At 54.4% G+C, this 26,881-nt stretch overlaps 2 protein-coding genes and 2 long non-coding RNA genes across 4 annotated transcripts in view; 2 read left to right on the forward strand and 2 right to left on the reverse strand.

The window, feature by feature from the left end:
- Window positions 1–10,433, reverse strand: part of LOC146420204 (uncharacterized) — a 59,839-nt gene extending 49,406 nt beyond the window's left edge. Inside the window, exon 1 of the long non-coding RNA XR_014849240.1 lies at window positions 10,299–10,433. This is a non-coding gene — a long non-coding RNA (uncharacterized LOC146420204). The remainder of the gene's footprint in view (window positions 1–10,298) is intronic.
- Window positions 10,434–10,703: 270 nt separating this feature from the next.
- On the reverse strand, window positions 10,704–13,206 carry LOC146420209 (serine/threonine-protein kinase pim-1-like). The gene is given in 6 exon segments (XM_085048545.1): window positions 10,704–10,861; window positions 11,118–11,294; window positions 11,904–12,270; window positions 12,479–12,529; window positions 12,646–12,842; window positions 13,176–13,206. Coding segments are annotated over 6 exon segments (981 nt in total).
- A 7,735-nt stretch (window positions 13,207–20,941) lies between these two features.
- LOC146420210 (uncharacterized) lies at window positions 20,942–22,099 on the forward strand. Its single transcript, XR_014849244.1, has 3 exons — window positions 20,942–21,527; window positions 21,824–21,888; window positions 22,035–22,099. It is a non-coding gene; the product is annotated as an uncharacterized LOC146420210 (long non-coding RNA).
- Window positions 22,100–22,112: 13 nt separating this feature from the next.
- LOC146420211 (maestro heat-like repeat-containing protein family member 6) lies at window positions 22,113–26,608 on the forward strand. The gene is made up of 13 exons (XM_085048558.1): window positions 22,113–22,151; window positions 22,335–22,483; window positions 22,764–22,911; window positions 23,156–23,343; window positions 23,436–23,573; window positions 23,824–23,938; window positions 24,095–24,232; window positions 24,441–24,617; window positions 24,751–24,906; window positions 25,063–25,164; window positions 25,551–25,653; window positions 25,934–25,990; window positions 26,296–26,608. Exons 2-13 carry the CDS (start codon window positions 22,344–22,346, stop codon window positions 26,493–26,495), a joined length of 1,662 nt encoding a protein of 553 aa, XP_084904684.1. The 5' UTR covers window positions 22,113–22,151; window positions 22,335–22,343; the 3' UTR covers window positions 26,496–26,608.
- The last annotated feature ends 273 nt before the right edge of the window (window positions 26,609–26,881 follow it).

Here is a 26,881-nt window from a genome sequence, read left to right on the forward strand (position 1 = left end):
TAAGTTCTGTTAAGTTTGAGGGCTGTTAAGATTTTAGGCCATATTCCTTTTATCCTTGCCCTCACTGTCCTTTTGTCACACACACACACACACACACACACACACACACACACGCACACGCACACACACACACACACACATACTCAAGGACAGTTCTCAGTTAATTTCTGGTTTGATTGCCTGGAGTTGCTTGGTTTTGTTGTTGCTTTTTTCCCCTGGTGTGCCTGAACTGTCCAGTCAGGAGCAGAGTGACTCTTGGCAAGGAACTTTGTTGTGCTGTCGCTTGACATTAAATCTGGTTTTTGCTGATCCCTTGCTGGGGATCTTTTAAGTGCTCTCAAGCCCTCATTGGTAAGAGGGTGAAGCAGCCCTGGGCCATGCTGTCCTCCTGGGGGACACAGGGACGCTGCCAGGGGGTCCCTGTCTCCCTGTCCCACCCCCCAGGGCCCTGTCCCCCCTGTCCCCATGTCAGGCTCTGGGGGTCGATCTCGTGGAACATCCTCTGGGGGAGACTGTGGCACTGGGGGTCAGGGGGGGACCTGGGGGGACAGGGGACCCTGCTGTGCACGAGCAGCGTTGGAGTTGTCTGGGGGAACTTTGGGGGGGGCTAGGGCAGAGTGACCTCCCCAAGGACCTCACACAGACCTCCTGTGATGTCACACATCCACTCTGTAATGTCACAGCCCTCTCTATGATGTCCCAGTTGATGTTGCAATGTCACACAACCTGCCCTCGGGTGTCACACCACCGTTCTGTGATGTCACAGCTTGCTCTGTGATGTCACAACCCCTCTGGTATGTCATCCAACAACCCTGGGATGTCACAACCCAGTCTGTAATGTCACAGCGTTCTCTGTGACATCACACAGCCTGTTCCTTGATGTCACAGACAACTCTGTGATGTTACAAAGCCACACTGTGAGGTCACAGCCTGCTCTCTGATGTCAGACAGAGCCATCCTCTATGATGGCAGAGTCTGCTCTGCAACCGCACAGCCCTCTTTGTGATGTCACAGCCCACTCTGTGGCACAGCCTGCTTTATGATGTCACATCACCACCATGGGACATTACATCCTGCCCTATCATGTCACACAACCAACCAGTGATTTCACAGCCCAGTCTATGATGTCACAGCCCTCTGTGACCTCACCACCAACGTGGGATGTCTTACAGCCACACTGTGATATCACAGGCTGACCTGTGATGTCACACAGTCCCCTCTATGATGCCATGGCTGGTCCATGATCTCACACAACCCACTCTGTGACATCACACAGCTCCTTTCTGACATCACAGCTGCTCTGTGGCTCTCTGACACAGCCCCAGAGGTGCTCATGGCTATGACACAGCCCCTGTGGGCCATGGCACAGCCCCTGCCAATGCTGAGCACCTGTGAGCTCTGGGTGTGCCCTGCTGGTGTCCCTGAGATGGCCTGGCAGTGCCCCAGCCCTGCTGGGATGTGCACAGGAGCTGCTCCTGGGCAGAGCTGTCTCTCTGCAGCGCTGCCGCTTGCCAGGAGCTCCTCTGTGCCAGGAGCCCAGCCCAGCTCAGCAGCACAGCAACAGCACAGGGACTGGAATGAGCCTCGTGGGGCTTTGGTGCTGTTTGCACCAGACTCAGTCCCTCAGAGTGTGTGCAAAAAACTTCTCAAGAAGTCAAACACAAATAGAATAATTCAAGTTCCTTGTAGTGTTAATGAGTTCCACTGAGGGACATGACTGAGAAAGTGTCCCATTTGGGGGTCACCCGAACTAAAACACACGTCCTCCCAGAGATAAAGGGTGTAATGTCATTTATTTTCAGGAAGCAAGCATTATTATAGACAAAAGCACTGTTCATGCGACACACTGGTACATATGATTGGATAAAAGGTACTGTTCACGCGCCTAAACTAACTTGCTAATTGGTTATAAACTTTTAATCACGCTCTCTAAGCATTAGCTAAAGCTCTGTCTATGTGACTGCTTGATCTTGTTTAACATTCTTTTATGATGCTCACATTCTTGGCTCTTTATGTTTTGTTATCTCCTGGGAAAGAGACTTTAGAGTTGGTCACACAGCTTGAATTGAGCTTAAGAAACATATTCATATGGCCTCGCTCTGCGAGCCAGGCTCCAACATGTCCCCAGGCTGCAGTTAGAACAGAACACTGCAGGCAGTGATGGCAGGTGGGGACAAGCAAGGCAAAGGAGTCTCTGGTGCTTAGCAAACTTAGATGTGTTCCATGAATCCAAAGGGCCAAGCCCTGAGCCCCAGCCCCTGGCAAGGCAGATCCTGTCCCTCCCTCGTTGCTCAGGGCTCTTCCCGGGGCACTGGGATGTGGGGATGTGCAATGCCAAGGGCAGGACCATGGGATGGCCCCTGCCAGGCTGCTGGGAGGCCCCAGGGCTGCAAGGGTCACTTGTGTTCTGCTGGCCTCAGGGCCAGGGACAGCAGCCATGGCCAAAGTGCTGCACAGTTGGCTTTGTCAGGGCCTTGCAGCTCCTGCACATCCCTCTGCCCTCTCCAGCCCAGGCTGTCCTACACTGTCCATGCCCTGTGCCTCTGTCCCTGCAGGCTGTCGTCCTCCCCCAGCTGCCCCACCTCACTGGCCCTTCCTTCCCTGACAGCTCTGCGTCCTGCCTGGCTCTGCCTTGGCACACAAAGCCTTGGGCTGATCCAGACTCCTAACAAACCATGGCTCTGCCTTGATTTCCCTCTGGTATTATGCTCTTCCTTAGGAAGTTATTTTATAGTTATGGAAGAATATTTCAAAGAGCTTCTAATAAATCGGCATTCCTATTTTAAAGGGTGTATTTGTCCCTTTAGAGAAGAGGTGATTGCAGCATTCTGTGACTGACATTGATCCAGGGTCTTCCCGAAGGAGGTCTGGCCTGGACAGAGAAGCTGTGCCTGGAGGTCTGAGTGGGGACAACCCTGGTCCTCAAAGCCCAACCCCATCCTGTCTCTCCTCACTCACCTGGAACCTGCTTTGCTTGCACAACTGGCTGCACTCAGGCAAAGAGGGGTGTTCATATTTTATTTCTTGAAGCAATCTGAAGCTCCTGAGTTTCTCCACTGAAATCCCTCCTTAAGTGTGTGCCAAGCCCAAGCTGCCACCAAGGAGGTTCCCCTTCCCCAAGGCAGAACCATGCAAAGAATGTTTTAGACACACAGGAAGTTCTACAATAAACCCTAATCCAGGGTTCAGTGAAGGCAGAATTAGAGCAACTGCTGAAGGGCAGATAGGCTTTGAACTCCTTGCAGCTCAAAGCGCCAAGGGGATTGTTGAGAGGTGTGTGAGTGAGCCAAGAGTGAGGGGAAGGGAAATGCAGAGAGCCCTGGAAGTGCTTGTGTGCAGACAGGCTGCTGGGAAGGGCACTGCAGCCCTGCCCTGGGCCAGCTGTGATGCTGGATTCTCATGCCAACCTGCCCTGGGCCACTGAAAGGGGCTGTTGCCATGGCCACTTCACTGACCCCAGGGCAGCAGCCCATTGCTCAGGGCTGGTGTCACTGCCCAGAGCCACAGGGGATCCATGGCTGGGGTTTGTGCCATGGCCACCTGCCCTGTGCCGCGCTGGCTGGGCAGGCGCCGCGGAACCAGCAGCAAAGCCCAGTGCCAGGGCCAAAGGCCAGGTCAGCCTGACAGAAAGGGTCAGTGCTGGAGACTGTTTCCATGGCAACCATCGCTGGGACACCACACCTGGGTCACCTGTCATGGCAGTTGCCAAGGAAACCCCTTGGAGGGACTGATGCCAGGGACACTTGCACTGAGACCCTGCTGGGCTCGGGTGCCATGGCAACCACCATAGGGCATCATTGGTCCAGAGGTTGCCATGGCAACCAGCACAGAGCCCCCTTCCTACTCTCCAATGCCAGGACAACCTGCAGGAGACACTTTGCTGAGGTTGGGTCGATGGCAAACAACCTTTGCCCTGCTGGGATGGGGATTGTCACGGTCAGAAAGGAGCCTGTGGAGCCGTGGTGATGCTGGATGGCCATGGGGTGCTGCTTTGGGTGGGGCAGAGGGAATTTCCTTCCCAGGGCTTCCTTGGGGCTGTGCTTTGGGGCTGTGCTGAGCACAGGGTTGATCACACACAGATGGTTTTGTTCTCACTGAGCTTGCACAGAGCCAAGGCCTTTCCTGCCCCTCGTCTGGCCACGCTGGGGAGGGGCTGGGGGTGTGGGGGAGGTTGGGAGGGGACACAGGGGGACAGGTGACCCCAACTGACCCTGGGGATATCCCAGACCACAGGACATCATGCTCAGTGTATAAAGTGGGGGGAAAAAGGAGGAAGGGGGGATATTTGGAGTGATGGTTTTTGTCTTCCCAGGGAACACTTGGGCAGGAGGGGATCCTGTTTTGCTTGTGGTCAGGGTGAGCACCAAAGACACAGACACCAACTGAAGGATTGGCATAATTTATATAATTGGCATAATTTATATAATGCAAAAATGCAAAGAATTACAAAAGGAGAAGCTCAGCAAAGCACATGATCATTAGCAAATTATCACAAAAGTAGAAGCTCATCAACAATGCACCCAATCATCACCACAAAAGAGTGCCTATACTGATTTAGAAAGATCCATCACCAGTTACCCTCAGACTTTACCATCACCCAGCCCCACACATCAGCTGGGGAAGCTGTCACAGCCAAGGGCTGCAGAGCCACTCTGGACACTGGGAATTCCTGCAGCTGTGTCCAGCCACAGGTGAGGCTTCCAACCTCGCTGTGAGAGGGCCCAGCTTGGAGAGTGCTGAACAAACAAACTGACAGCACTTCCAGTACAGGAACAGCTGGATTCATTCTGCTGTTTGGTTTCTCCCAAAGCCTGGCCAGGGCTCAAGGAGGAACCAAGGGAGTTGACTTTGACCATACACCTCCAAACAAAGTCAGACTGGGCCTTGTCCAGTTTCTAAATACAGAAAGGTAAATACAGGTTTCACCAATGCACAGATACATAGATCATATTGCTAATAATGCTTTGTTAATGAGCAGATAAAAATATAACCTTTGTTTGGAAGGTTCATCTAGAGATCACCTTTGGCCCCGGGCCTGTTTTTCAGGCTTTGATACTTCAATGGGTCCTTTGACCTACAGATGAACTACAACCTTCATAACAATTCTTTCAATAATAGTCTTAGATTTAGGTGTTAGGCATAAAGGCATCGCCTCTTGTTCTTCAGTTAAGTGCTGTTCAAGTTCATTACTCAGAGCTATAATTAACATTCCTTTAAAAACATGCCTAATTAGTTGCTATTCTCTTCTTTTCATGAAATGTCCCTTTTTTCTTGAGACTGTGTTTCTTTTCAGACAAGTCTCAGTGTTCCATTTTCCAGTGCAAAGTGTCACAACAACTCTAACATGAAATCATAACACACCAAGTGCACACACTGCAATGACTGTGCATGAGTCAGAGTCCATTGAGAGAGTTCTGCCACCCCATAGCGTGGGCCCTCCAAGGGAATCCTGTTCCTCCCAACATTAGTTGAGAACATACCCAGCCATTAGTTACACTGAGTATTTTGGCTACTTTGATCTTTACATTTTCATAAGAATTTTCATGACTAATCCCTTGCTGAAACTCCAGAGGTGTTTCTGGCAAACAAAGATTCTGGTTGACTATGAAGATACAATTTACAAACATAAGCAGTACTTTAGTGACAAGGTTATTCATTCTTTTTCCTCAATCTCATTCAGGTTAGGAACAATAATTCCATTGTCCATGGAGCTGGCTCCTTTTTAATTCCACAATAATGCCCCCAAGGTCCTTTGCTGTTCAGCTTCACTGTGGTGTCTGTGGGTAACAAGGCTTGGTGGGGTCCTTTCCCCTTCGGCTGGAGAGCTGCCAGCTCCCAGTCCTTGAGGTGCTCCAGGCTCCTGGCTGGAATTCCTGTGGAAGGCACTCAGGGTCACATCAGCCTTCACATGGAGCCCTGTGGATCAGAGCATTTTCCAAAGGGAACGTTGGGGCAAACAGGGAGATTTGGTCTGGCAGGATCTGTAAAACAACATCCTATAACATCTGCTTGTTTTCCCATAGAACACTTGGCTGCAGGGACATATTCCCATTGTTCCTGCCGAGGTTTCAGGATTAAAACAGTGTTTTAATTTAATTTCTCTGGAGCTGTTCCTTCAGCTGGCTCAGAAGGGCCAATTGGCCTCTGGACCCACACCTTGGCTCCCTTATTAGGACTGCTGGATCCAAACCCTTTATCTCCACAGACAGTGGTGATTTGAGGTGGATCTTTTTTTTTTTTTCCCCCAAATTTCTTTAAAACTACAATGTCAATAATCATACTACCCTGTCATGGGGTTGAATAATTCAATTTTGTTCACTATTGTTTAACAGAATTACTTCAATTTCTCCTTGATAATCTGCATCAATTCCTCCTCCCATGACATAAATTAGTAAGGCAAAGCTCCAGTGAGCACTTATCAAATCAAAGTGTCCTGGAGGAATCTGAATTCCTGTTTTGGTATTGATAACTCTCATTTGCTTCTGATTTATCCTCATTAAATCTAATGCATAAAGATCCAGCCCTGCAGCTCCTGGAGAGGACCTGTAACGGGTTCTCCATCAGGACAGGTTCCCATCTCCCTAATTTTTCAACTGCTCTTTTAACAACCCCTTTTATCTGTTCAACCAGTCTTGCAGCTTGTGGACAGTCTGGTATATGAAAAACCCAGCAGCCTTAATTGCTTTATTTTTCACAGTAACAGACAAAGCATTCCATATCACAGTATCACCAAACCCTATAAAAATTGCCAATTTCATCCCTTCCTCCTGTATTTATTGTAAACAATCTCACAATGTTTACCACTGACATTCAGGTCCTGGCTAGTCATATTTTGTAAGGTATTTAGAGGTACATTCCTGAGCAGCCAAAGCTAACAAATGTGAGCATTATATAGATATATTTAATTATTTTGTGACATTTATATTAGTACTTATATTTATATAAGAAATGTTTTCATTATATATGAAGTTTTTATTATAATATATATCTATAGAGGTTTTCATTATATTATTATTATTTCACTTGCACAGATGAATCTGAGCTCAAGATTAAAAACTCCTTCTGTCACTCCATGTGGGAGCATTCCACCAATGGCTCCTTTTGTTGGTGTTTTTTACAATATCCTGTTAACAAAATCCATGTATGTCTTCCCAAATCCACAAGTTCTTTTCCTTTTTCAAAACGCAATTTTTGGATGCATTTTAAGACATCCACTGGTTCAGCTGCTTTTAACCAACTTCCCCATTGCTCACACAGTGCTCTGACCTCAGCCCACTCCAGAGCCAGCAAACCATAGAGAAGGTCTTCCCATCCAGGAATTTCGGACAGGACTGATTCCTTACTTTTACATTTAAAAAGTAACAATTTGTTGTGATCTGGACAGACTATGCCAATTTCGTTTTGCCAGTGGGCAGGGCCAGCACCAAAGACACAAACACCAACTGAATGAATCAGTGTAATTTATATAATGCAAAAGGGCAAAGAATTACAAAGTGAAAGCTCAGCAATGCACCCAATCATTCCTACCAAAGATTGCCTGTAATGATTTAGAAAGATCCATCACCAGTTACCCTCAGACTTTACCATCACCCAGCCCCACACATCAGCTGGGGAAGCTGTCACAGCCAAGGACTGCAGAGCCACTCTGGACACTGGGAATTCCTGCAGCTGTGTCCAGCCACAGGTGAGGCTCCAACCTCGCTGGGAGAGGGCCCAGCTTGGAGAGTGCTGAACAAAAAACTGACAGCACTTCCAGGGCAGGAACAGCTGGATTCATTCTGCTGTTTGGTTTCTCCCAAAGCCTGGCCAGGGCTCAAGGAGGAACTAAGAGAGTTGAGTTTGACCATACACCTCCAAACAAGGGTTTCATGTTGGATTTCACGGCTTTGTTTAGCTTCTAAATACAGAAAGGTCAATACATGATTCACTAATTAGTGGATACATCTATCACAATGCTAATGATCATGCATATTTCAGTAATGAGTGGATACAAAGATAACCTTTGGTTGGAAGGTTGATGGAGAGGTCACCTTTGGCTCAGGGCCTGTTGTTCAGGCCTCAGTCAGGCCTCTTGTTCAGGCCTTGGCACTTCAGGGATGTGGTTTAGTGCTGGGCTGACAGTGCTGGGTGAACGGCTGGACTTGATGAGCTCAGAGGTCTTTTCCAACAGGAAGGATTCTATAATGCCAGTATTCTATCTGCTGGATTTAGCTTGGTCCATGTTAGCAGCACTACTGTGCTCAGAAAGTTCCCTCTTGGTCAGCTCTTGAGGCCTAAGGCTTCAGCTCCTTTAGCTCCTGGTGCTAAGCTGCTCATGCTGAAGGAGATGACTCAGAGAGAAGAATACAGTTCATCCAATTCTGTAAACAGGAGCATTGTTTGGTGTTGCCTCCTCTCTGCCATTCACACCTTTCAGTGCTCTGAAACAGCCAAGAGCTTTCTTCAAGAGTTCAAGGAAGCAGCTGTTCCTTCTGCCAGGTGTGGCTCTCTCCAGTCTCTGCACTTGACTGCTTTTGTCCCTCTTGCTGTGCCCTCTGTTCCCCCTCTGCTCGCTGGCTGCTGCCCAGGACTGTGGAACTGGCCCAGATCAAGTGCTCGAGAGCCTCATTTCTCTGCCCTTGGAGCTGCCTGGGCACAGCAGCCTTTTCCATCTGCAAGCTCCATATGGACAGGGAGTGCCCAGCTGCGTTCCTTGCACAACCTCCAGGAGCCCAGGGCCTGCCATCTCAAGTCCCTGCTGGCACTGAGGGCTCCCAGGTGCCTCAGGCTGCTGTGACACCACTGCAAACAGGAGGCAAGAGTGGCAGGGGCTGTGCTCAATGTCACCTCCTTTTGCTGCTGCTGCTGCTGCTGCTGCTTTGGGGTCATTTGTCCAGCCCTGCCCCAGACTCAGGGATCAGCTCCAGGCCCTGCTGCTGCTCCCTCGGGATCAGCCACAATCTGGTTGTTGCTCTCAATGCCAGCAAAAGCAGTGGCTGAAGCAGCAGGTGCTGACAGTGCCCCAAGCCCCGGGGCCAGAGGGAAGAGATCTGCTTCACATGAGAGCCAGGAGCAAAGGGCATTTCGTTTTTACGACATGTTTTCTGGTTTAAGAAAAAAAGAGGGTAAAGAAAAGAAAAAAATATAGATGAAACATGAAAGATAAAAACAATACTCAGGTGTGTAATGTAAAATCTTCTGTAACTTTGGATTAAGAGGTAACTGATCTTTTGTAAAAGAGAACTCAGTTATTTACTTTGTCAATGTGCTGATAGCATGGATCTATCTTCCTGACCCTCAGCAGCCTTTTTTAATAGATTTTGGGGTTTGTTTCTAATATTATGTTATTTTAAATTCTGGTTGAAGCAATAAGAAATTGCTTTTTGCCCTGCCATCTCCAGGCAGGAGTCGGAATCTAAATTCTGCTGATCCCCATCTCATTAAGAAGATGCCCTTCCTTCTCACCCTGTGAATGAGCTGTACATTCCCTCTGAAATTGTCAGTGGTTTCGTAAAGATGCAAAGTCCCACTTGCGGCTTTTTGCTCTGGTTTGGAAGTGGAGAAGGGCAATTCTTCATCCATCAACTCCACTGCACTGCCTTAGGAACACAGCCCACTTGCCAGGTTTGACTCACTCGTGGCATTCTAGAGGAGGAAGAAATGCAATTGCACAATTCCAACCCAAAAGGATTGAAGAGTGGGACAGACAAAACATCCTGTGGAGATACAGGTGTTCTGCTGGGACTGTGGAGTGTTTGGGTTCTGGCCAATTGGATGTGTATCCCTCACTGCAATCTCTGGGCCTGCAGGAGAGTCTCACTCACCTGCACAAGCAGAAAGCTCTGTCGGTGTGCTCAGAACAGGCTCGTCTGATGCAGAGCTGTCAGAGCAATGGGAGGGCAGAGCAGACCCAGCCGTGCCCAGGGCTGAGCCCCAGCAGAGCCCTGGCAGAGCCCAGAGCAGCCTCAGCATCCGCAGAGCTCGGCTGGAAGGAGAGAAACCAGAAACTGCCCATCAGCTGAAGGCTCCTGTCCCCCTTGTCCCAACTGCCCGCAGTGCCCAGGCCATGCTGGCTGAGCTCAGAGCTGTGCCCAAACCTCCCCATCATTGCTGCCTCTGGGAGGAGAGCAGGAGGGCAGGACATGTGCCCAGCCTCCACCCAGCCGTGGCAGATCCACCTCCTCAGCAGCTGCCCAGAGCCAAAGAGCAGCTTAGCAACCAACTGAAGAATTCTTTGTATCCACCCTAGCAAAAAGGGCAAACTTTGGTGCCCAGCCAGGCTGTGCAATGCCCAGAGCATCCCCTGGCTGGGGACTCACCTGCACATTAGGTCTGGAGTGTGTCTTTGCAGAAGGTGCCAGAATCGAAATCAATTATCTTCAGCTACAGATGGCCAGGTTGAGGAAGAAGTGCTAATCCTTGAAGTTGTCCTTGGTGTCTCCAACTGCAGCCCATCTGGTCCAGCTTCTCCAGGGGCTCCTTCTCCTTCCCTGGAGGTCAGAGCAGGCTGTCAGTGTTCTGCCCAGGGCCCCAGACAACAATGAACCAGGACAAGCAAAACCAGGGCAGATGGTGGCCACCAGTGCTTGCCAGAGCACATCTCCAGCTCAGCTCCAGCACAAGAGCTGTGAGTTCCCTTCTGATGATCCCTGCTCAGAGCTACAAGCAGATCAAAAAACGTCTGGTTTGCTTTGCTTCTAATTACCAAGAGATGTGTGGAACTGTTACCTACCAGGCCCCTGGATCAAACTGTGCATGTGGATTTCTCCCATCTTCTAGGGCAGATGAACACCCTGCATCTAAGGATCGTCGAAGAGTTGTTCCAACGATGGCCTGTCCAAGGGTTGCATGGACAAACATCTCTTAATAATATCTTGGCACTCTGAGGAGAGAAACCAGAAACTGCCAGTCAGTTGGAGAAGGCTCCTTTCCACTTTTCCCTCCCCGCTCCCGTGCCCAGGCCATGCTGGGTGTGCTCAGAGCTGTGCCTAAACTTCCCCAGGAATTCTTTATTTTGGAGGAGAGCAGGAGCAGGACATTGGCCACCTCCTCAGCAGCTGCCAGAGCAGGATGCTCATGAGCCTGCTGCTCTCTCCCAACACTGGTATTCCCCCTATGGCATAGAGATTAAGATCTACCTTGAGAGAGCTGTCGTGGGAACAAGATCTGCCCCCAGATGATCTCCTGTCCCTTCCTGAATGGGTGCTTCCCGCAGACCATCTGGTACAGCAGGATACCCAGGGACCAGACTGTTGCTGCCTTGCTGCTATAGCATCTGAGCTGGGTCCATTCTGGTGGGCTGTAGGACAGGGTTCCTATGGAATACAGATGGAGTTCATCAGGGGATGCTGCTGCTCCCAGAGCCTCACCCCAGCATCCCTGGGCATGCAGGGGCTGCACCAGTGGCACACAGGGTGACCTGCTGCCCTCTCGCCAGCACCTGGGACTTGTGTACAAACTTGGGGCTGGAAAAGAAGCCACTGGGGCTGGAAGAGGGCAGCAGAAGCCCTGAGAATGCCCAATCATGACATGCAAATGAAAAACCCATCCAGTGGTGGGGAAAAACCACTCTCTTCCCTGCCTGTATTGCCCCCATAAAACATTACTAAGCCAAGGCAAACAAGGGGAGTGGAGCAGTCTAAGCCCTTCCTCGCCTGCACACCAAACCAGCCAGGGCACAGGGTCTGACCCCCCTCACTGCGACCCCATGGGGGTTTTTGTCAGGCTGGCTGCCCCTGCCCCAGCCCCAGCCCAGGGCAGAGTGGATGCTGAAGGCTTTCGGCAGGGCCGGGAGCTGGTCCTCCCACCCAAAAGCAACTTGGCTGAAGAAGCAATCCTATGACCTGCAGCCAATGGGGGAATCCCTGGTGCTACACCCAGGCTGGGCAATGAGGTGCCCAGGAGCAACCCCTGGGATGGCTCACCTGCAAATTTCGTGTAGACTGTGTCCTGGAGGAAGATGCCAACGCCAAAGTCAATCAGTTTCAGCTGTTCAGTGCACAGGTCAACGATGATATTGCGAGGTTTGATGTCTCGATGGAGGACCCCGCAGCTGGTGCAGTGCCGCACTGCCTCCAGCACCTGGCAGAACAGCCGCCGAGCCTCCTCCTCCGGCAGGAACCCGCGAGCCAGGATGAAATCACGCAGGTCCTGACAGTGCTCCGGACGCTCCATCACCAACAAGAAGCTGGTGGGGAGCTCAAACCATTCCAGGAGCTGGACGACACCACGGAACCCAGTGGACACCTTGTCCAGCAGCACGATCTCCAGGGGCGCACGGGTGCCATTGGGCTGCAGGAGGACCACGATGTCATCAGTAGGGCTGAGGCCATGCCAGGGCTCTGGGACCCCTCACCCAGCCCGGGATGCTCTGCGTCCCCCGCTCACCCCACACCCGCTCTAACTCCCTCGAGCCGTCCTGGCGGCTCCCACCCTGCCGGGCCCCGGCTTATCCCCACCCGGCACGGCCCGGGCTCTGCCGCTGGCCCCGCTCACTCACCAACTCGCCCCAATAATGGATGCGGTTCCGGGACACACATTTGATGGCAACCTGCGAGAAAGAGAGAGCGACGGACTGAGCTCGCCGCCCGCCCTGCCGAGCCCCACCCTCCTCCTCCTCCTCCTCCTCCTCCTCCTCCTCCGGCCGCCACCAGCCCCGCCACTCACCGGGGCGCCGTCCGCCAGCCGCGTCCCCGCGTACACGCTGCCGAATCCTCCTTTGCCCAGCAGCTCACCCAGCCGGTACCGCTCCTGCAGGGCCTCCTGCGCCTTCCCTGCGGGCGACACGCAGCCGTCACCGCTCGGCCCGGGGCCACACACGGCCTCCGACCGCCTGTGCACCGCTCCGGGCCGGGCATCCCCCTCTGAACGGGGCACGGGCGGCTCAGGGCCGGTGGCTGGACTGCCGAGCGGCGGAGCTCGGGCCGGGGAAGGAGCAACGGAGGCGGCGGGAGCGGCCGAGCCGCGTGTGTCCTCCGCGGGCCCCGGGAGGAGCCGGTAACGGGGCCGGAGCTGGGGTAGGGGCCGGGGCTGGGGCCAGGTAGAGGCCGGGGCTGGGGCTGGGGTCGGGGTTGGGGCCGAAGCTGGGGCCAGGGTCGAGGCCGGAGCCGCGGTCGGAGTCGGGACTGCACACTCCGTCGGGGCCAGGGCCAGGCTCGGGACAGGCGGAGCCAAAGGGTGGCGATGCTGCCCCAGACCCAGCCACTGATGCCCGCACAGCAGCGCCATAGCAACGATGGCGAGAGCCGGGCGGAGGCGAGAGCGCGGCGGGACGCCCAGGGGCGGGGAGGGGGCAGCCCCGGCCAGGGCTGGGGGCGAGCCTGGGGCATGGCCCGGGCTGGCAGGGGGAGAGGGGCACCGGGAAAGGAGGGGACACAGGGAAAGGGACAACGGGAGAGGCTGTGGGACAGGGGAAGAGGGAGAGGACAAGCAGGACAAAGGGAGGGAGAGGGTCGTAGAATCTCTTCTTTCGCTTCTGCTGTCGCCGCTGCCGCCGCTGCCGCCGCTGCCGCCGCTGCAACTGAAGCTCCGGGGCCGTGAGTCCGGGTGGCCGTTTGTCCGAGTGGCCGTTTGTCCGTTCCCCGCTCGCCCCTGCGCGCCCCACGGCCGAGCCCCGCGCGCCTCCGGGGGCAGCCCCTGAGTCTGTCCAAACACGGGAACTTTGCCGTGTTCAGCCCACATCCAGAGGCTTGACTGCTACACAGTGGCACAGCAATCCCCTTGGCTGCTGTTGTGCATTGTCCCTGCTGAGGGTCAAACACTACCGGGGCACATTCCCTGTCTCTAGAATTCATTCCCAACCCAAGCACTGCACTTATGTCTTCAGCATTGCTTTCCAAGAAAAACGGGGGAAGACAAACTGTGTTTAACTCATGGTATTTCAGGGAGTCTAAAACTTGCTAAGTCATAGATCTTAGAGGTGAGATCCTATTGCAATTAATGGCATGGAGAAGTAGTGCAACATGGAAAAGGGGAGCATAGAAATAAATAGAGGAAAACATTGTGGATTGTTTCTTTACATTTTCATTTCACTTTTTGAAAGCTGTTTAAGTTTTCCAGGAATCTTCTCCACAGTCCTGTCTGCTCTTTTCACGAACCTTTCCTGGAGGGAATGAATTGCAAGGATTATTGGGCTGTGCTGGCCCTGGCCGGGTGCCAGGTGCCACCAAAGCCGCTCTGTCACTGTCCTCACAGGTGCAGGACACAGAACTCAGGAGGAAAGGCTCGTGGGCTGGGATAAGGGCAGGGAGAAGTCACTCACTGGTCACTGTCACAGGCACAACAGACACAAGTTAGGGAAATTAAGGAATTGAATTCCAAGCAAATCACAGTATGAGAAGGAGAACTAAAACAAACCCAAAAAAAACACCTTGCTCACCCCTCCCTCCTCCCAGGCTCCCAGCCTCCACCTGCAGCTCCTCTGCTCTCTCTGCATAGGAAATTTCTCACCAGCCACAAACTTTGCTTTTGCCTCATCCCGGGATCTCTTCCCGGAGAGGAAGAACTTTCTCCAGCAGAAATTTAGAGCGCAGCAGCATTTGAGGCTCAGGGTGTTTCTCCTGCAGCTCCTTGTAGGTCTCCTCTTCCCATGCTGGGTCTCCTGAATCACAGAACTCTCCTGGGTCTCCGCACCAGAGAACTCTGCCAGCTGCAGCTTTACAAATGTCAGCTCAAGGTCTGGATGTTCCTGAACAATTTGCTCGAGGTCCTTGGGGGCTGCATCCAATCCATTCTTCTTGTCTTCCCCCTTTGCATGGAGCCAGTGGATCTGCTGGCCCCTGGCCAGGGCCTGGCAGAGCAGGTGGAACCTGGGTCCTGCTGCAGGAGCTGGGGGAGCTCCAGGACTCGCTCTGGCCGCTGGGGCAGCCACAACACAAGCCGTTGCCAGCCAGGAGCCGAGGGCTCCGTGTGGCTCTGCAGGACCTTGTCCCTGGGGCTCGTCTGGATCAGCGCGGGCAGCTGGGCTGCACTTGGCTCCGTTTGTGTCCCTGCTTCCCCTGGGACAGCAGCTGCCCAGCGCCCAGGGGACAGCAATGGCACCGGGGCAGTTTGGGGTGAGGTTCAGTGTCTGTGCCTGGCATAAATCCCAAATCCTTCCCGAAGGAGCAGAGAGTGCTGACAGAGCACAGGATGCTCTGCTGAGCACGGGATGGACCAAGGGTGATGTGAGACAAAGCCGGGAGGGGAGTCAGAAATGAAAGGAAGAGGACGAGCGGGCAGGAGAGGAGGAGGAGATACAGAGGAGGAGGAAGAGCGGGTGGGGAGGAGGGATGGGGGAGGGGGAGGGGGAGCGGGAGGAAGAGGAGGGCCAGAGGAGCAGAAAGAGAAGCAGAAGAAGCAGTCACCACGTGCGTCCATCGCTCTTTCTGTCCGCAACACTCGGCCTGAGAGCATCGCCCTTCTCAGGGCATCCCGCAGGTGAGCGGGCAGGGGGAGCTCGGCCCAGATATCTTGGGCGGTGCCTGGGGTTCTTTTTGGGAGGGGGGTTTTTGGACCTTGTAGGACACCAGATCCGAGACGCAAATAACTGTGGTTGATCCTGGGAGGGTTGGTTTTTTTTGTGTACGTTGGGGGGGGTGGGGGGAGGGGGGGCATGTTTGGATCTTGCAGGACTCCAGAAGTGAGTTGCAAATGCTTCTTGGGGGGATATTGGGGAGTAACCTAGACGTGAGTTTTTCGGGGGTCCTGGTGGCAGCTGCAGGGAGAAATGGGATGGGATAGGATGGGATGGGATGGGATGTGGATTGGGGAGTGGGATGAAGTCTGGAGGAGGGGGAGGTGTGAAATGGGGCCAGGATGAGGCAGCCGAAGGTTGGGGGTGATGAAGCCGGGAGGACCCCACTCCTTAGGGGCTTGCGGGGTATCCGGCAGCTGTGAGGGAGTTTTGGGGTACCCCTGGTCCTTCGGGGGTGGCGCTGGCAGCGGGGGGACACGTGGCTCCGGCACGTGTGGACCCCTCCTGTGTCCCCCTCGCCCCCAGCGCCCTCGGGAGCGGAATTTGGGGAGCGGGGAGGTGGGGGGCGCCCAGGCCGGGCCCCCCTTGCTGTCCCGGCAAGCGGGGGCCGAGTGCGGGGGGAGCCCCGCGGGCATTGCCCGGCCCTGCCCGGCACGGCTGATGCCGCCCGCCCGCGCTGCGCACTGCTCCGGACTGGTGCTGCCAGTGCCGCCCGGGGCGGGGCCGCTTTGGGGATCCCCCAGGGCAGAGCGCTTTGGGCTGCTTTGGGGCTCTGGGCACCTGCAAAACCGGCGCTGGGCACGGGAAGAGCGTGTGGGGGCAGCTGGGGCCCTACTGGTGGCACTGGTGGCGCTGGGAGTCCCCCCGGCCGCGGCGTGAGCGGGGGGCGCGGTGAGAAGGGGGGCGGGGGCTGGGAGATGGGAAAGGGGAGAAGGGGTGCTAAAAGACGGGATGAGACCCCTCAAACCGAGTGGGAGGGGAGTGGAACCCTGTACAAATCAATGTTTAGCAAATATGTTAAAAGCCACTTAGAATGAAGAGGGATGGAGGGATTACCTTTTGTAGTGAGGGAAATAAAGGAAAAAGCCCACAACAAAATCCACTGGGGAACTGAGTCCATAATATCTAATGTCTGAAATTCTGAGCTGGCTGTGGGATAGAATGAAATTGCAAAATCAGTAACAGTGAATTGTTCCATTTATTTAAAAGCAATCCCAGAAATAGGAAAAGGCCACTTCCTGGAACAGCTAAACAGGGAAATTAATCTAGAAGTTATTGGAAATGGATTTCTCTGAATTACCCAGACAAATTTGGAATCAGTATCTTTTGGTAATGGTGGACAAATTTTCTGAATGGCCAGAGATCTTTCCCTGTCACACCAATAAATCCAGGGAAGTGGTAAAAATTAAGCTTAATCAATCATACCAAGATTTGGGGGCCACTTGGGTTGTCTTCAGAGAGAAGCCTCCATTTTATAGCAGATGTGGTGCAACAGCTGAGCAAAAGCCTGGGTATAAAAAGGGACTGACACAGCCCTTGGTGACCACAGCTGAGTGGGAAAGTGGAAAGGATGAATCAGAATTTGAAACAACAAATTAGTAAAATGTGCCTTGTGGACACCTTGCCTCATTTTGGGGGACTTTAAGAAACCTATTTAAAATGGCCCCAGACCCTTCCTCTGGCTCTTCTGTGAGTCAGAATTCAGCCAGGGACAAAACCAGTGAATTGCTGTAGGGTTGGCTGTACCAAACACCATCAGTTCCTGGAGAAATCCATTCAAAGGGAGAAACAGATGTAAATCTATACCTGATTTCTTTAGGAAAGGCAGTTTATAACCCTGTTGGGACCAGTTGCTGTGGATGCCCCTGTTGATCCATTCCAGCCTGGGGATTTTGTGTATGTAAAGAGTTGGAGTTCTGAACCCTTGAAGGAAAAGTGCAAAGGAGCTTTCCAAGTCCTCCTGGTAACCTACACTGCCCTCAGGGTGGAAGGAATCAAACCCTGGGTCCATCACACCCAGGTAAAACCAGCAACCACACATTAAATACAGCAGAGAGAAAACTGACTGATACCCTGGACCCTGGAGGTTTTATATATATATATACACATATATGTCACTGTTGAGCCCCTAGCAGAGTAAGAAGACCCAGGTTCAAAATGTGGCATCCAGAAGAAGATTTTATTATTTAATTCCATCTTATATAGACTTTTCAAAGGTCACCCAAATTTGTCAGGTCGAAGCCTCCCCCTAGGCCTGACTGGCCAGGCCTGAACTGTTTTTAATAACATCCAAACTTTATCTTTGTTTATAAAACACAAGAAGGAGAAAGAAAAGGATTCTCACGGGAAAAGTCTGTGCTAGCCACACATATATATATATCTCCTACTGTTTTAGAAACAGATATAGAAACTATATTATTAATCTCTGGGGAGAGGAATTTGTTCTTAAAGTTAATGCAAGATTTTGTCAGATTACAGAATGGAACCCCTATAACAGCTTGTTTGCCAACACATTTTCTCTGCAGAAAATCCAATTCCACAGGGAGCTTTAGTCAGCACTTTGACAAAAATCTGGGAACACATGTGGGAAGGAAATAGCACCCAGGGCAAATGGAAAGGGATGGAAGGAGAATATTCCTTCCAAAGGAATTCTTAGACATCAGAACGATACTGTTGAGAATTGTAACATCTCAAAACTGGATCTGGAAATCACCTCAGGAAATATCTATTGGCTAACAGATTGCACTGGGGATGTCAAATTCCAGAAGTATGGAACAGCCCTCAGACAGGACAATGGGAATATATCCAGCCAGTTCAGTGGTGTCTGGACTGGGAAGGGAGCCCAGGCCTCCCAGAGGACCCCTTCCAGGTGGGTATAAAATATCCTGATTTAGTAAGGTCAAGGCCAAAGGATCCCAGGACAAAGGAAAAGTGGAATTGCATTTGGATAGACACTTGAAATACTTGTAATCCTGAGGTACAGTGGCTCATGGCTGTGGCCCAGGCTCTAAGGCTGGGATGTGTTTGTAGAAATTATTCTGCCTTTCTTAATGACTCCTGTTATGTCTCACCTATCAAACAGTGTGGCTTGGAGAGACACAGACTGTCAGCAGGACATGGTAAAATAATTAGTTCACACAGGATGGGTGGAAAGTGATGGAATTAGGAGCACACATTTGCCCTTGGGGGAATCAAGAGCACAATGGACACTTGGGGTATTGAGGTTATGTCCTTTGTGGAAGGAGTCACCCCTGGGAACCCAACTGTGGGGAAAGGTTAAAGGGGATGAACCTTGGAACCATCCCAGCATGGGAACTGCAGTGGGATGGATTTTAGAATCCATCTTTACTCCTCAAAGATCTGCCTTTAGGAACAGACCAAACACACACCATTGGACTGCAAATGGGAACTTTAGTGAATGCAACTCAGTTGGGGTTTCCTGAAATAAATGAACAATTGCAAGCCACAACTAAAATGACCTTACAGAACAAATCGGCATTAGATCTTTTGCTGTTAACTGGAGTATGTGGATCCTTGAATTGAAGCAACACCACTTGTTGTGTGCACATTGCAAATGTGATGCTGAATTGGATGATCAGGTAGAGAGGATAAAATCGGTTGCTGCATCCAGCAGGGAATTAAGGGGTGGATTAGAAAGTAACTGTTTAAATAAAATATTTAAAGGACTTGGATTTTCTCTGACTGCTTTTGTAAAGTATAATTGGGATCATAGTAATAATTATGATTATGACACTTTCTTTAAGCTGTGTGAAGAACATGGTTGGGAATGCAGGTGAGGAACTCATGGGATGTGAGTAAAAGAGCAGAGTGAGGCATATGAAGGCCTGTCCACTGCTGCACCCAGAGGCCATGTGGGCTCCTCTCCAGGCTGCTCTGGCCCCGAGCCGGGTGCCCATGGAGCTCCAGCCCAGCTGGGCTGTGCAGTGGGGTGGCACAGAGGCTCCCCGGGCAGCACCCGGCCCTCTGCCCCCTCCAAAGCCCGGCACCAGCGGCTGCTGGCCGCACCTCTGGGCTGTGCGAGCAGGGGAGGCCAGGGCTGGCTGCAGGGAGAGCCCGGCCAAGGGGCAGAGCCCACGCCAAACCTTCCCTCCTGGCACTCTCTCTCCGCAGCTGGCAGAGGGCTTGAGCCAAAGGGTCAGGCACCTGCACCAGGACGTGCCGTACCTGGGCAGCCCACAGGAGTCCCTGCGAGAACATCTGTGGTTTTGCACAGCTTTGCTTACAGAGGGCAGAAAGAATATCTGTGACTCCTTTTAGTGGTCCTGATTCTCATGCAGGGAAGAGGACGGGAGAGCTGCACTTTATTGGCCACTTAGATATCTGTGTCAGAGAGAGGATTTGTCTTTTTGCAGTATACTCATTTGGTTGGGGTACTTTTTTGACACTGAGGGGACCTTCATTCCTTGAGAACTTTTATTCCTGAACAGAATTTTCATATTATTATCCCTTCATTGAAAACCCTTTGCAAACCAAAGAATGGCCCCTTTTCTTGCCTCTGATTAGTGCTTGGTTTTTGTAAGTGACTCCCAACGGATGACATTAAGGTAAATAAATTGCTGGTTTGAGACAAGAAGCCAACCAGCAAATCTTTTGCATTCTCAGGCTATACCAATTGACTTGGGAAGTTTGCAGCTTTTTTGAGCTCCTTGAGTTGAGCAATGGGAAGTAACACTTTCCAGAATGTAGCATTTCCAGGTTGTTCTGTGCCTCCGCGGCAAAGGTGTCTGTGTGCTGCACAAGATTGCTTCAATGAGAAAATAATTCCAGGACTGAGATCTTCTGACAGATACCAAGTGCTGCCACCAGTGGCTCCAAGTGCTCTTGCCAAGGGCCACCTGCAGGACGGAGCACAGACACCAATGCCTGCTGGCTTTGGCTGCCCTCTGGAAGAGAAGCCCCCCGGGAGCACAGGTCTCTGGGGCAGCAGATGGGCACCGGTGCTGCCAGGGCTCGGGGGGTGGCAGCTCTGCTTCAGCGGGGACTCTGCCACACCTGCTGACTGCAGTGCTCCCCGGGCCCCAGGGCTCAGAGCAGCATTCATGCCCTGGCCCACACGTTCCTTGTGTGTGTCACACCCCCGTTTTTAGGATGGCCAGCAGCTGGGACTTGTCCCAAGCAGGCCGTGCCAGCTTCTGTGCAAGGCCCTGTGCCCTTCCCGCTGCAGCTGCGTCGGCAGCCGTGGGGGCTCCTTCTGCTGCCCTGAGCCCCCAGAGCAGGGCAGTGTTTGCTTCTTGTCTGAGCCGTTCCTAAGGTTCCTGTTGGGCTGCCTTAGATGCTCGGGGCAACGGATTCCTTCCAACCTGGGCCACTTTGGGTGGGCTGGGGGCAGCCCCAGGGCAGGCGGCAGTGTGTGCAAGGGCCCTTTGTGACACGGCGCAGCATGGTCACCATGGGATGGAACTGGGACAGGGTGTCCAAGGGCCCCCTTTGTGACACATCGTGACATAGGTGCTGGCAACGACATGGCCATGCCATTGTGCTCGGAGTACGCGACGGGACAGGACGGGACAGAGCAGTGTCGTGAGGATTCCCCGCACAGCACACTTGTTCCTTTCTGACCCAGAGCTTTTCCGAGGAGTTACTCCTGCAGGTGACCTCGTGGACAGACCACAGGACTTGGTGACCAGTGGCCTTCCCGAGGCTTCTGTTCTGCAGGTGCCCTCGAGGGCAGACTGCGGGACTTGGTGCCCGGAGCTCTTCTGAGGCATCTCCCATCCCCACGGCCAGTGCCCTCGAGGCCAGACCGTGGAACTTGCTGACCACAATCCTTGACGAGGAGTCTCCGGTCCTTTTGGCAGGAGCTCTCCAGACCAGAGCGCAGGACTTGCTGTCCTGTAGCCTTCCCAAGACTTTTCCCTTGCAGGTGCCTTCAAGGCTCGACTGCAGGACTTGCTGACCCGGAGCTTTCTTGAGGCATCCCTCCTGCAAGTAGCCTGAAATCCAGTCAGTGACATGGAGCAGAGACCCCCAAGTGCGCCCAAGCTGGCCTGGGTGAAGGAGGAGGAAGAAGGCCCTGGAGCTGCCCCAGCACAACAGCCTGGAGAGGTGGAGCAGTTGTCGCTGATGCAGGAGGGTGAGTGGCAGAGTTGGGCCATAGGGCTGGTGCCTGCAGCCAGCCTGGCCCCATCCCATCCCATCCCATCCCATCCCATCCCATCCCATCCCATCCCATCCTATCCCATCCCATCCATCTGCTGGGGACATGCCCATAGGCAAGACGGAAGAGGGGCTGGGGCTGCCGCCCCCCACAGCCGAGCTCCATCCCCTGGGCAGCCCGGGGCTGTCCCTGCCTGGGCAGTGCAGGGCTGGCCTGTGCTCTCCGGCCTCTCCTGCAGCCCCTCAGCTCTGGCTGTGCTCGCTCTTTGCCAGATGCAGGCATGGATCAGACACGAGAGCAGGATGCTGCCCGTGGTCTCTTCCGCACAACAGCGCAGGTAGCTGCAGCCATCCCCACCTGGGCTGGGCCTGCTGTCCCTGCTCAGCCGAGCACTGCACTTGGAGCACTCCGTGGAAAATCCTTCTCTTCCTGCCCTTCATTCTCCTGCCCATGACTTGCAAATTCATCAAGTGCATTTGGCAGGAAGAGACCAGCGACATGGGCACCGGGTCCATGGCATGCTCTGCTGTCAACAGCGCCGACCCCAGTGCTGCCCTGCTGTATTTGCTTGTGAAGAAGGGTGTCTCCATTCCAGAGCAAGTAAGCAGCCTGTGGCCAGGGCTGGAGCCCCTCAGGAATTCCTTGGCCTCCCAAGCCACGCCTGCTGGTGCCTTGAAGCCTTTGAGGCCATCCCAGTGTGGTGGCAAGGGAAGCACTTCTCTGGGGAAGCTGGGGACATTTCTCCCTCTGGCAGCTTTCCAACTCTCCCTGGGCCTTCTCCAGGTGCCCGCCATGGTGAGGTACATCCACCAGTGGCTCGTGTCCAGTGAGTCTGGTGAGCACAATCTGGACATGGCCCTGCTGGAACTCACCAAGGCACACCCCGCTGATGTGGTGATAACTCTCCTGCGCGTTGCTCCATCGTGTGACAGGTACAGGGCCCACCTGCCCAGAGAGTTCAGGGCTCCCCAGTCCATTACCCTGTGAAACCTGTACCAGGTGTCTAACAAACAGAGAGCTCCAGGGCACTCTGTCTCCTCCATTTCCCAGCCCTGGCATGTCAGCCCCCAAGCCTGCTGCCATGCTCCCTCCCTGCCCCTCAGGGGTCTGTCCCCACAGGGGTGGGCTGCCTGGGTGCTGCCAGTGAGTGGCAGTGGACAGAGGCAGGGCTGGTGGCCAAGACTCACTTGACACAGAGCTTTGATCCCACAGAGCTGCTATGACCATGTGGAGGATGATCATGTCCTTGAGCAGGACTGCAGAGCCAGTGCTGCTGACACTTGTCGATGTGCTGAGGAGCTGGCCAGAGCACAGCACATGCACCTCTGATGGGGACAACATGCCTGTCTTTGCCCTGGCTGTGAGTTCCTGGAACTGGCCTTTGCTCGCCCCCAGGCTGCCCCTCCAGCAGCTCTCCATCCTCCTTCCCCCACTGCATCTCCCTGCCTCAGGCACTGGGCTGAAACCTGGGCTAGGGGCAGCTCAGGGGCACCAGGCCCGGTGCTCCCCCTGCGTCTCCCCTGGCCTCTCCCTCCCACTCTCAGACCCTGCCCCATGGACACCTTGGCACTGAGCGCTGTCTCAGGGTGCTTTGTCCTTTGCAGGCAACTGTGGTGATCTGGAAGATTCTCCAGGTGCCCTGCTGCCCACGTTCAGTGACGGTGTATTTCCCCCGCCTCTTTGTGCATCTGCTCTTCCAAGTGTTCTTCAGCACATCGGATATGCCAGACGAGGTCGATACCTTCTGGAAGGAATGTCAGCAGCAACATGGCCTTGCCACCAACCCCAACAGGTGCTCCATGCCAGTCCTCCTGTCCCTCCCATGTCCCCAGGGCAGGAGCCAGTGCTGCCAGCATCATGACCTGGGCTTTGCTCTGTACACAGGTTTGCAGTGCAGACCTTGAAGGCCCTGCTCTGCCTTCTCCAGTGTGAGCATGTGGTGGTGGCAATGGAATGCAAGTGTGGTTGGGACACACTGCTCTGTGTTGACACCCAGCACTATGCCGTGGGTGTGCTGGCCAGGTGAGAACCCCTTCTCCCCATTGCTCTTTGGCATTCATGCCCTGTGCCCAGCGTGCCCCTCACAGCCCCCATGGCCATGGGCCAGAGGGCCTTGTCAGTGAGCAACGGCCGAGCAGACTGGAAAAGGCCCAGGAGCAGCCGCCTCCCATGTCTGCTCGCAGGGTGGTGGGGAAAGACCAGACCTGTGTGAGTCAGGCCTGGCAGAGGTTTGCCCTCCCACCTCAGTCTTGGTTCCTTTCCCCACCTCCAGTGAGATGTGCCATGCATCCACACGCTTGTGTTCCGGTATTGCACTGCACCTCCTCAGGCTGCTCAGCAGGAAGGAGTCACCCTGGGATCTTCCTGCCCTGGTGTTCCTTGTGGAGGTGAGCCTGAAGGCCAGTGCTGCCTCGCTCAGCTACCTCCCAGCTCTCTGTCCTCTTGGCTGCCTGGGACTGAGCCATGCCCTGTGCTGCTGCCTGGGCCCAGCCCTGTATGGCTCCTGCCGGCTGGCACCCCTGTCACTGTGATGTGCCTTTCAGATCCTGGAGTGCCTGGACTTGGATGAATATAGTGACAGCATCCTGGAGATCATGGCAAAGAACCTGCAGAGTGATTGCAGGGAGAGGCGTCGCCAGGTTCTCAGGGCCCTCCTCCAGCTCACTTACGATCCCGCGATGGTGAGAAGGGGACAGTGGCGCAAGCCATGCTGGCAGCATGGGGCTGGGGAACACAGTCGCTTGGGCTTGGCTGGGCTTTGGGAGCTGAGGCAGCTGTTCCCAGCTCTCCTGCCTCCTGCTTCAGCTGCCCAAGTGCTTCAGGACAGGCCTTTGGCCTCTGGGCCCTGTGCTAACAGGCTGGAGTTTCACAGACTTGTGTTCTGCACAGGCCAGAAGACTGTGGAGCCTGACTGAAAACCTCATCGAGCTCCTGTGGGACACAGATGGAGATATGCTCGCCATGACACTTAGTGTACTTAGCTTCACAGTCTCAGACAAGGGCACTCCGATACCCAGCTCCATTGCCCTGCAGATGGCTGAGGCACTCCTGCCACTCTTTGACAATGTAAGGCTCTGTGCCCCCAGCCACGGGCACTGGGAGCTGCCTGGACACGTTGTGCCCTGTGGATTTTCAGGCCTGTGCCCAGGTGTGCTGGGAGCTGCCAATGTTGAAGTCTTTTTTTCTTCCCTTCATACAGGAACACAGCCATGTGCAGCTTCTCTCCATGATCCTCTTTCAAGAAATCATGAATTATTTAGTGGAAGAGGGAAAAAAGCCTTTCAAGTTAGCTGTGCGTCAGAGCCTGCTGCCACTCTTCTTCCACTGCCATGATGAGAACCACGAAGTGGCAGACGTAAGGACTGACGGGCTGCTGGTGTCCCCCTGGGATGAAGCTCAGCTGCCTCCTGCCCTGGTGCCTCGCGGGCTGCAGCCTCCTGGCCTGGGCACACAGTCACGGGTCCTGTGCCCTGGGCTGCAGTGCCATCTCCGTGTCTCTGTTGCTCTCCAGGTCTCTTGGTCAACACTGCTTCGTGCAACCGAGTTCTTGAAGAGGAAAGATCTGAAGAAGCTGGTGACGAAGAAGGAGCTGTGGCAGTTCAGCGAGTGTCTGGTAAGGAGTGCCTGGAAGCCCCAAAGGACGGCCTGGAAGCCTCAGCCTGGAGAAGACCCCTGACCACGGTGCTCAGTGCGTGGGGCTGGCAGCTGTGCCCCTGCCCACTGCTGCACCCAGAGGCCATGTGGGCTCCTCTTCAGGTTGCTCTGGCCCCGAGCCGGGTGCCCATGGAGCTCCAGCCCAGCTGGGCTGTGCAGTGGGGTGGCACAGAGGCTCCCCGGGCAGCACCCGGCCCTCTGCCCCCTCCAAAGCCCGGCGCCAGCGGCTGCTGGCCGCAGCTCTGGGCTGTGCGAGCAGGGGAGGCCAGGGCTGGCTGCAGGGAGAGCCTGGCCAAGGGGCAGAGCCCACGCCAAACCTTCCTTCCTGGCATTCTCTCTCTCCAGCTGGCAGAGGACGTGAGCCGAAGGGTCAAGCACCTGCACCAGGCCGTGCCATACCTGGACAGCCCACAGGAGCCCCTGCGAGAGGCAGCCATCAGGTTCATCGGTGAGCCACGAGCCCGGGCTCCCTCCCCGCCCCACCGCAGCTCGGCCCCAGCCCCGCCTGCTGCCCCGCCAGCGCCATCCGGCCCGGGGCTGTGGAGCGCCGCCTGCCCTCGGGGCTGCTGCCGCCCTCCTCTCGCAGCCCTGCCCTTCCTCGGGCGGCACGATGCGGCAAGGGCCCGGGCTGAGCCCTGCCGGCGCAGGAGGCCGTGCGGCCACAGGGCTGGCGGCGCCGGTGTGGGGGAGCTGTGCCGCTGGGGCTGTGACAGGCTCTGTGTTCCCAGGGATGGCCGGGCGGCGCTTGAGGGGGCAGTCAGGACAGTTCCGGTTCGTCTGCATAGGTGAGTGAGGGCAGCGAGGCGTCAGCAGGGCTTTTCAGGGGGAGCTGCAATCGCTGGGCAGGCAGCTGCAATCCCTGCCCTTACTGCGGAGGGCTCTGCTCCCTGTGTGCTCGAGGGGCGTCCTGGGCAGAGCACAGAGAGATTTCAGGGCCACGTGGGGGATTCGTGGCCAGCACCTTCCGGCTGATCCCCTTGGTCCCTTCCTGGCCACGGCAAGAGCTGGCTGGGATTGCCCGGGCAGGAGGGTCTCCTTGGGTCCCTGCAGATCCAGGCTCTGACCGTGGCTCTCTTCCTCTCTGTTTCAGCCCTTGAACACATGACAAGTGACATCAGCCCTGCCATCTCCAACCTGGCTCTGCAGACTCTATACATCATGCGAGCGCTAGAGACAGCTCCCTTCTCCATCTTCTCGAAGCTGCGCGATCGACTCCAGAGCGCATGGCAGACACGGCCTCGTCTGTGGGGCCGTGGCTGGCTGTGCTGCTGGAGCTTTGTGGAGAGCTGATCTGCGAGGCTCTGGCTGCTGCTTCCACCTGAGCCATCGCGGAATTTTCTTTAGGATTCTTCTTTTCTTCTACTCAGTTTCTTTATTGTGTAAATATAGAATGTGTTCTAATACACAGACTCCCAGGATCTTTCTTTCGGTGCCCAGTGTCTGCCCCAGGGCAGGGAAGAGGGGGAAAAAGGGTGCTTGTGCTCAGCAGGTTGCCCGGGCTTGCAGTGTGGAAGGGAAAGTGGCCAGAAGCCCCTTGGCCTTTGGTGGTCCTGCTGAAGCCTTAACACTTACGCCAGAGCGAGTGGGCAGAGGCCGGAGCTGCGGGGATCCCTGCAAGACTGTGCCTGGAGATGGCCACAAGCCCTCTGGCAGCCAGGAAGTGCCATCTGTGTCCT

The sequence above is a fragment of the Lichenostomus cassidix genome, unplaced genomic scaffold, assembly GCF_008360975.1.
Source record: "Lichenostomus cassidix isolate B80296 unplaced genomic scaffold, HeHo_3.0 HiC_scaffold_44, whole genome shotgun sequence".
Lineage (NCBI taxonomy): Eukaryota > Metazoa > Chordata > Aves > Passeriformes > Meliphagidae > Lichenostomus > Lichenostomus cassidix.

Excerpts from the sequence above, each read along its gene's own strand:
- LOC146420211 (XM_085048558.1), top strand. The coding sequence starts at position 22,344 with ATGGTGAGGTACATCCACCAGTGGCTCGTGTCCAGTGAGTCTGGTGAG. Across the intron at positions 23,344-23,435 it reads CTTGCCACCAACCCCAACAG|GTTTGCAGTGCAGACCTTGA; the intron begins GTGCTCCATGCC and ends CTCTGTACACAG. Across the intron at positions 25,991-26,295 it reads GTTCCGGTTCGTCTGCATAG|CCCTTGAACACATGACAAGT; the intron begins GTGAGTGAGGGC and ends TCTCTGTTTCAG.